Here is a 10510-nt window from a genome sequence, read left to right as displayed (position 1 = left end):
TCCTATCAGAAAAGGTACTGTTGAAGAAAATCCAAGCACTTTTACTGTCCTAAAAGGTGATGACAGACACAAAAAAAAAATAAAAAAAAAAAACACACATCATTGTAAAATCAATACATTTATCGTTCCACTCAGAATCTAAAACTGAACATTTTATAATTTATGAATTACAATGATTCATAATTTTCGAAATTTTGATAAATTTTTTCAAAATTCGATCTTTAAATGCTTATAAAAAAAATAGTGCCTATGTATTTTTAATATTTTCAATTGCTATTGTAACAATATATCAGGAGCCTTATATTAAATTTTTACACTTTTTGGCCCAACAGATAAAACTTATCTGCATCCTTGTAAAATCAATACATTCATCGTTCCACTCAGAATCTAAAATGTCTACTACAAGAAAGTCAAATTAAATTCTTATGAACATTTGAAGTTCATATTTTCACAACATTGGATGTTCCCTCGATTTCTGATGTAGCGATTTTGTTTTAATTCAAAAACGAATAACTGTAAATACATGAAAATTTGACTGAATGTTCAAATTCTCATTTTCTATACACCATAAAATTTTAAAAATATTTCGACTTGTTTTGCCCTGTTTACAAACAATTTCCAATTTATGTTTTTTTAGGTTTTTTTTTTATGAATATCATTAAAGATTTATTTAGATTTATTTTTATTAAGATTAGATTGAATTTAAAGAAAATTGATTTTTTTTTTTTTAATTTAATATATATGTTTGTTTGTAAAATAATACAGTTTCTTTATTGATCGATTTGAATTTCAGATTGCAACAAATCTTATAATAAGATCATAAGAAGTAGCTAGCATTAATTAATTTTCTCAGCACAATATTTTGGAATATTTTAGATCAGTTTATTCAATCTACCAATTGCTATATTTTGAGGGTGAGGTGATTTTGAAGATTAGATAATGCTATATCAGGATCAGAATCCAACCTATAGCCTTGTCGTTTGCTACAATACTATATTGGAAAAAAAACTCACTAAATAGCAAATTGTTTGCAGATAATTATTTTTGCTAGTCCAGAATTTGTTTATGCTCATTAGATTCAGGCGCATGGTTTAGGTCTTTATTATCAAATCATCATAATATGATTATAATCAAAAGTAAATCTCCCTTGGTTTTGAAAACCCATAATTTTAAACTTCTTTTACACATTATTATTATTTATTACCATATTTTACTATAGTTGCTGTTAATTCATCATCTTTAGCGTCCGACCCTCCTCCACCACCACCACCACCGCCACCACCTCTGTCAACAGCAACAACAACTATCCCCATTATTTCATCACAATCAAATAATCAGAGAATGGCTTTATTATCTTCTATTAATTTGTTTGATACCAATAAATTAAAGAAAATTGTGAAATGATAAAATAAAATGTTAAAGATATTTAAATTAGCCAAAATGTTGTTTCATTGTATGTATATTAAATTGTTCCTATGGTGCTATTAATTATTTTTTAACAAAAATAATAAAAAATAATAATTTTTGATACAATTTAAATTACTGATTTCAAGGGTTGTCGTAACTTTTTAAGTGTTGAATGTATTTTTTCTTATTGTTAAAATGTTATGAAAATTATTTATATTATGTAATATTAAATTTTCAGTAAGTTAATCAATATTATATTTTTGTAGGTACCTTTTTTCCTTATGAAACAGATATTTATATAATGTTATTATTTTTATTTATACTTGACTTTAAATTCTGAAACAGATAAAAATAAACATGTTGCGTTGTTTGTGTTGACTATTTAAAATAAAATATTTTATAACACAATGTCCAATTCATTTTTGCCATAAAAATATAATACCTATTATTGTTATTATCTATTGTGAAAGTTAACAAAATTATAATAATTGTAACCATAATTATATATAATTTGTTTTAAGTTTGATTAGTTACAACTAAAACAACTATCTACTATTTTTAAACAAAAAATATTTGATACTAGGTAAACTGTATATCTAGTTATTCTATAAATTCCAGTATTAAATATTATTTATAAAATATGTGAATCAAAAATTAAATGTACAAAACAAATAAGTAGGTGTCTAAAAAAGTACCAATAAGGCTCTCTTTTTTTTATGAATTGTATAGCACTTTTTTCCATTGTACTTGTATTGTCATTTTTATATTATTCATTTTAGCTATTCATATTATTTTAATATTTTATCTTATATTTTAACTATTATTTTACTAAACAATATTATATATTTATGTATACAAAAAATAAAATAATTTATTTGTTAACTACCTAATTAAATCTATAAAAAAATGTTGTAATAAGTAGGTTTTTATGTTATCTGATTATGTCATATTAATTATATTTGTTTTATTTTTTATTACCATTATTATCTAAATCAATATTGTATCCATGTTTTTATTTGAATATTATATAATTATTATTTGTTGTTATTAAAAATTTGTTTTTATATATCTCATAATAGTAAATAATAATTATTAGTGACATTAAGGAGTGATTTTTACGTCAATGGATATTATTTTTTTACCAATAATTTATCAAGTCATTGACTCTAGATCAGTGGTTCTCAACCCATGGGCCGGGGCCCACTTTTAGGCCTCTGGCCATGTAGTTTCGGACGTTGGGCGAAAATCTAAGCCAAGGGTCAGCAAATTTTAATTGGCTTTAACATCGAGATTTTAAGTGATTTCTTATACGTCAATATTTTTCATATCGTCTTATTTACGTGGGTTTATATTTTAAACCAGTATATAGTGGAGTGGGCCTAAAAGTTTGTTTTAAATTATTGGTGATCCGCATAACAAAAAGATTAGGAACCACTTCTCTAGCATTACCAACAGACAATCTGTGGACTGTGATTGGCAATGGGCACAGTCTAAACTCTAAACCTCAATGCCCCGAGGACTATGCAGATAGCCGTAACTCTCAAGACATCAGTAAATTAACACAATAACCTCCATCTTATATAATATGAAATATGTATTTAAGAAGACACTATGACGCGGACCGACCCGATGATTGAATCAAGGTTAATCGTGGTCCGGTCGGAGTGTCTGGTTTAGATTTAGGCGATCACAAACACTTTATGAATGTCACTTTAAACATGTATTATATTACGACCAAATATGAATACATGTCGCACAGCTCGGGCGATGATTTTAACGTGGCACGATATGCTTTCGATCCGACGACGGATACTCAAACGTCCGACCGGCCTTTTTCGGCTTTTCCGCCGACCGTTGTACGTCTTACGCGACACGATCCCCCGTCCCGCCTTGTCGTTACCGACTCGGTGGAAGAGTCGACCCGGTCGCGATGCTTGGATCCTGTAGTGGGTGGTTGAAGATACGATAGACAGGCCGCTTTAGTGCTTGTACATTGTACTTGCTACTAATGCGGAACTATACGTACTATACGTCCATAATTTGTTTGTTAAAAACTGTGTGTGTTACGCTAAGGTAAGAACCGCCCACGCTGCAGTCCTAAACTAGGGGCTAATAATTATTATTTAAATCCCAGACAGCATTTTGAAATGATAATATTATAATATTTTTAGTCGCACATTTGCTGTCTGGGAACTAATAGCAAACATTAATAAACATTCATTTATAAACAATAATATTATACTCTGTTCCATCTAAGAGTGAACTACTCAGTTGACTAAAATACGTTTTTTCCGCGCATTCTCATTTCTTACCACAATCCGGACATCGGTGAGAGTTCACGGGCGCCCGACGGTCGACGATGACTGTCCGCCAATCACAGAACGCGTAGCCATCACACGGGGGGGTTAGGCACAGCTCAGTCTGACTCTGCTTGCGCGAAAGCGGTTCACTCTTGGATGGAACAGAGTTATAGTAATATAAATAATATAATTATCTCAAACTCCTTGTTTGAGAACCTTCCCTCGTGACAAAATGTCTTATTGATATCCTATCTTATTGATTCTCCCCCCAAATAGTATAATCTATTGACTATTTCTGTACCAGATTTCATCACAATCGGATGAACGGTTTAGGAATTAAATTCAATTCATATAGGTAGTTAGGTAGAATCATTTTTCGTCTTTAATATTTGTACAGAAAAAAATGGCAAATTCATTATCGGATTTAATGTTCATAGTTCAATGTATAAACAATATCAACATAACAATAAAATAAAAATTATTACACCTGTATAATAGCAATTAGCAATATTGATAAAAACTTCCATTTTAGAATTGATCAATAGGTCACCTAGATCACATTTTTGTATTTAATTTCCGGTAGTCGAGATCTTGACTCTTATTGTGTATAACTTATAATTTGCAGTGACATTATACTATGGGTAGTTTGTATGGTTCAATTTGGCATACGAAATCAGCTGAAATAGAAAACCATAAAAATGTCTTTCTTTTTTATTAATCATTAAGCCCGGAAACTATGGCCATTAGCTGTTTGTTTTGTTTGTAGGGGAGGGTAGTGGGTACTGTTGGTTTGTAAACACGTGTGTTTGGTTTTCGCAGAATTTCAAATTGGGCACCCGTAGGTTTCTGCCATGCCAGGTCGGGGATGGCGGCCTCTCTCTCCAGACATTGTGACTGCCCGAAGAGAATTCAAACCAGCGACGGTAAGTGTTGAAACCGACACCGTAGTCTGCTCGGCCACTTCGTCCCCCCGACCAGTGGCGTGCAGATCCCCTTTTCCATGTAGGGCAAAGTTAATTTTTTAACACCCACCACCCACCCAAAACTAAAAGATCATAGTAAAATGACACGTAGTAAAATAACATTTACAAATTTAATTTTAGTAACTTAATTCTTAACAAAAAATACCACCCACACCCACCCCATTTGTGTCTTGTCTGCACGCCACTGCCCCCGACAAAGTTTTCTATAAAAGAGCATAACACGATTTATCAATAGATTGTATACAGAGTACAAAACTACAAGATCTATGTATTTATCATATTAAAATATCTATCATCTATGGCAATCACCAATTGTCACCATTCGTCGGATACGATTAACAATAATTCACAGATATATACTATTATAAATATCCGTGCAATAATTGTAATAATTTCAACATAAAATAACAAATTCATTACGGCTACAATAAAACTGAAAGTGTCTTTAGCTTTGAATGGGCACTTTATTTCTCGACATAATAAAAATATGATACTACCTACTTATTCATAAATATATCTACATATTAATAGTTATTAAATATAGTTATTTTTGACATTTTACCGGGAGAAGCAGCTAAATAATGCAAATCGTCATCCACTATAAGACCACAAGATTCAACAGCACAATTAAAACCATTTTTAAATACGATTATGGCTTTATTCTCCATTACTTTACCATAATCAGTTGATCTAGAAATAAATGACCTATACAACATATCGTACACCGTAGACCAACATAATGTAGTTGATCGCATTTTACAAATTCTATGTGTTTGTCGCAGTCCAAGCCTTGACTGAATGAATGCACTTTTCTTTGATTCCAGTTCATTCAAAGGTATATCATCGAGAAAGGTACAGGCAGGCCATAATGTTGATTCGGTCAATTTGCTTAGACATTTTTTTTTTACTTTTTTGGGAAAAAGGAGTTTTTATAATTTCTTTTTTCACTTTTCATTAGTTTTGTTTTCAAATTTTTTTTTCCAATATCTCCTACAGAAGGAAAATATTATATTAATTATTAATTATTTTTTACTGACATGTAAATTATGACTATTTTACCTGGACTTATTTCATTAAATACATTTTTGTGTAATTTTCTAAGAAACTGCCCTGACGTATAATAAGATACAATAGCAGTTTAAACTATAGTGTTGTATGATTGTCGTTGAGAAAAATTGATATGTTAATCCGGAGTCATAATGTTTATATTTATCTCTATAAATGTATTAGTTATAATAATTATATATACATGTATATTCAAAACATTTCCATTGGTTTACCAGATAAATGCTTGTTTATTATATTATTAAATTGCTCACAAACATTGTTATCCACATTCATTAATAAACTGTCGGCATGAGTTACTAATCGATTAGCTAACTGCGTAATTTCGTCAATAACTTTAGATTTTTCTGCGTCATCAGTAAAGTTGTGCTCGTTTAATTTGGGCCCATTGCAGAAATACTTTTCACATCGAACATGGGAACCCAAAATATGGTGAACACTGTTCAAAATATCCTTACGCAAACCTACACTTGTTAATAAAATAATTTGTATTTAATTATATTCATTAATAGTATTATTAGAGATCAAATTGCATGGCAAACAATATAGATATAAACTAAACAATGGGCCACAGACAGTTATACTATTTCAAAATTCTAAAAATTGTAAAATTTATACCTAGAAATGTATTTATATTAATATAAAATTACATATTGTTTTTTTCCTACAAGTATTTGTTTTTATTTTCAAAAAAATAATTTTTCGAAAATGTTCATGCAAGTTAATCTCTATATACTATATTATTATAGTATAAACTATAAAAAAAGTTCAATATACCTAAACGTTTATCATCGTCAGATTGGTTGATTAATTTGCTACGATATTCAATTGATTTAACAATTGCAGTTCTGAATCTCATTATATTACTTTGGATATGTTTTCTTAAATTCAGGTAAGGATATTTGATGTTTTTGGTTACTAATGATAATTTTGTTACGTAATTTCGTAACAAATGATTACGGCATTCTATTTTTTTAATATGAAATTTAGGACCATAAGGCATAATTTCAGAGAGCCTTTTTGTCACACTAGAATCACCATCACCTTTAATAAGATATTAATAAAAATAAAATATTAAACATAAATAAAATATCACTTGTGCCTATAATATAATACATATATTATAGTATGTATTATATAATATTATGTGTAAATTATTTTTATATATATTTCTATAAATATACCTATTAGTTTATTGTATTTCAATCCATGTAATTCCATACTTCGTTTAAAACCTTCTGCAATTGAATCTGCTTCCATACTTGTAGTTCTTTTTGACCAGTTTAAAAAACAAGTATGATCAGATTTGGGTGTACCTTTATTTTTCGTTCTTTGGCAAATGGCACAATACCGATAACGAATTCCGATAAACAAAATTTTTTTTGATTTATACCCAATAATAGTTGCCTATAAAAATTACAAATTAGATCAGGTCATAGTTTTATTATATTATCATGGATAGAAAATGCTATAGTAGGTATCTATAAATATTTGATGAAAAACTTAATAAAAGTTCATTATAGAACTTACTACGCCAGACAATGCATCATAATTAGTCTTATAGCTTCTTTTTGACAATTGCCCGTCAACCACTACAGTACACATTGGCGTACCATCTGTATTAATTTAACCAGACTCTATGGCTAACCGTCTCTCTTCCTCACCAGCAATTTGCATTTCTCTTTCAAAAATTGTATGAATTTGTTGACTAAAATCTTCTTGAACCGATATAAATGTATTTGAAGACATACATGGAATATCCATTGTTGCACACAATTCTGATAATTGACTATAGCCAATACCAATAGCAATAGTGCCGCTTACTGCTGATTGATTGATTGGCATATATGTATCGGGTTTTTGTTTTTCCGATTCTATGTATGATATTACTTTACACATTTTACAAATAAAATTAAACACTGTTCTAAATCCAAACTGTTTTTCATTTATCAAAGTCATATCTAAAAACGAACAACCAATATTATTTATGTGGACAATATTTTGAATCTGATTGAAAATATGATACACGTCTACTACTCGTCGTCCTTTAAACAAGTTTTCAGAAGTTGTACTAAGAAATTATAAAAAATCATTACTTAAATATACAAGCCAAAATCACAATTATTTAAATTATAGTTACCTATTAGTATGACTAGTATAACTGTCTATGTTTGTAGTTGATAGTCCTTCAGTTACAGTGGATATTATTGTAGGTTCTATAGTAGACACTACATTGCCTACACATCTAAATATAAAAATAAATTTTAATATGACACATTTATTATTATTTTTTGTGTTTGAATAACTTTTTTAGAGCATTTTTTATAGGTTTTAATGATATTTTGTGTGTGTTAATCACTATTAAAATGTTTAACTTAGGGATTTCTTTAAACATTCTCACAAGTATTAAGCTCATGACTTTCCACGTTCGATATTATCAAATCACTGAAATTTGTATAAGTCTTCTTGGATGGTATACTGCTAATAATGAATGGTATCTTATACTGTGTACTTGTCAGTGGCACAACCAGGATTTATTCAAGGGGAGGTCCAAAAAAAATTTATTTAACTACTGTTTTTATATTATTTTCCTGAGTATACACATACATTTTATATCTTAATAAACACAATTTGCCGGGTTTGAGGCCAGTAGAAAAAAAAACCATAATTATTTTAGATCCTGAGCGAATCGAAGAATGTATTGATTTTACAATGATGTGTTTTTTTTTTAAAAATTTTCTTAATTTTTGTGTTTGTCATTATGGTTTGGGGCAGTAAAACTGCTTTAATTTTCTTTAAGAGTATCTTGTTTGATGGGAAATCCATTATAGTGACCCACTTGTAATCTACTGTACATTAGAGCGTTACCCACTTGCCCACCTTTTTTAATTTATATTTACAATGTATGTCAATTTTATTATTATTATGCCAATTAAATTATGGTATAGCCATATTTTCTCATAGTAATCTCATAAGTAATAATCAATCTAATCAATAAGTTTCAATGCACATTTCAGGGAAACTTTTAAAAATAAAATAAAACTATGACATAAGCCAAGGGGGGGAGGGTCCAGACCCGGAGTCCATCCCCCGGGTTCGCCACTGGCACTTGCATAAGCAGGGCTGTAGCTAGGCACTGGCAAGAGGGCATTTTCCAGGGGTACAATTGTACGAACGCGCAAATTTATCGAGTGGCAGTCTCAATTCAAATAGGATAATTTACAAAAAAAAATAAAAACCAGTCGTTTTAAAAAAAAATTTGATGAGGGGGGCACAAATTTGGTTTGCTGCCAGGAGCACTACTGGTTCTTGCTACAGCCTTGGTCATATGTAATGGTTCAGTATCAACATTTCTATGCACAAAATAATAAACTAATTTTTGTATTAATTATTATCTATTATAATTATATAATTTTAAATTTAAAATTTATAGGTATAACTATATTTTAACAATATTAAAAATCCCTGATCTGAGGAAAAATAATCCCTAAACTAAAATATTACTCACAACCACATGAAATTGATTGAACAAATATTTTTCAAAAGCTAATTTGTGTAATTACCACATTATTAATATTTAGTATATTATTATTGTAAAAAATAAAACTTAAAATAAGTAAATAAATATATATATTTTTTTTTTGTATGATTTTTATTATAATTTTAAATTAATATTATGAGGGGGGTGTGGCACATCAGCCGGCGGGTTACTTTTCATGGAATATCAGGACTACAGTCCCATGCTAACATTTTAGCCCTAGTTGCATCACTATATATAATACAATATGTATAATATAGTACATACTTATCTGGTACTTCAAATGATGTCTTCGGAGATACATTAGCTTCAGAAGCAGACGATTCAAATACATCATCTTCATGCAAAACATGCTCAAAATATTGGAATGGGTGGATAGCAGCAGTGCAGCACTGTAAAACAAATAAAGAATAGATAATAGGTAACTTAAAGGTAGCAAATAATTATGTAGTATAAAATAATTAGTTTATTACCATACTGGTGTAGAAATAGATGATGAAGTACCTGGAAGGGAATAGTCTGCTCCTCAAGTACGTGGGTCAAAATTTATGTTTCTAAAAAAAATGGCGGTATAAAATGATATTATATAATTTTAAAAAATAGGCATGATATTACCTAATTGGTTCAATATTAGATTGATCATTCACTATTTCTTCATTAGTTAATTTTTTTTTTTTTAAGCGATCTTTCATTATACTTTTATTGGATCTTTTTTTAGAAACAAACCGTGGCTGTTATAGGTTTCGTTTTTCGGTGGGTCAGTAATGCTTGAGTTTGAAGATTGTGCATAGTTGATCAAAGTAGCGTTATATCGATTTTTTCCAGTCCACTTAAAGACACTTTTGTATACATTTTCCGATGCAAAGTATTCAACTTGTATAATTAGTTTTTTATCACTACGTAATAAATTTGTACCTGTTGCTTGCCACTCGATGCCATCTGACATTAATTTTGTAAGATTATATTGTGTACAAATATACCAGTTACCTGGCCGAGGCTCAAGTTTTGAACATTTAACAGTGTTTGATACTTTGTACGGATTTTTAAGCATTTGTATTGCTTCTAGAAGTTTCACTTTTTTTTCAAATTTATTTTTAAAGCAAGTTATGTGTATTTTAAGTTTGTACCTAATATAATTATTTTACATAGTTAATTATTATTTAGGAACAAGTCTAGTGTATTTGTCAAGTAATTGTGGTTGAGGGGGTTTTTTGGAG

At 29.4% G+C, this 10510-nt stretch overlaps 1 protein-coding gene across 1 annotated transcript; it reads right to left on the bottom strand.

Moving 5' to 3' along the window:
• Nucleotides 1–5947: 5947 nt before the first annotated feature.
• On the bottom strand, nt 5948–8352 carry LOC107883228. The gene is made up of 4 exons (XM_029489930.1): nt 7896–8352; nt 6940–7826; nt 6533–6799; nt 5948–6219 (listed from the first exon to the last, which is right to left on the bottom strand). Exons 2-4 carry the CDS (start codon nt 7013–7015, stop codon nt 5948–5950), a joined length of 615 nt encoding a protein of 204 aa, XP_029345790.1. The 5' UTR covers nt 7016–7826; nt 7896–8352.
• Between the last annotated feature and the right edge of the window lie 2158 nt (nt 8353–10510).

Source organism: Acyrthosiphon pisum, chromosome A2, assembly GCF_005508785.2.
Source record: "Acyrthosiphon pisum isolate AL4f chromosome A2, pea_aphid_22Mar2018_4r6ur, whole genome shotgun sequence".
Taxonomy (NCBI): domain Eukaryota; kingdom Metazoa; phylum Arthropoda; class Insecta; order Hemiptera; family Aphididae; genus Acyrthosiphon; species Acyrthosiphon pisum.
The sequence above is the reverse complement of the archived record's forward strand: the minus strand, read 5'-3'. Positions and strand labels throughout refer to the sequence as shown.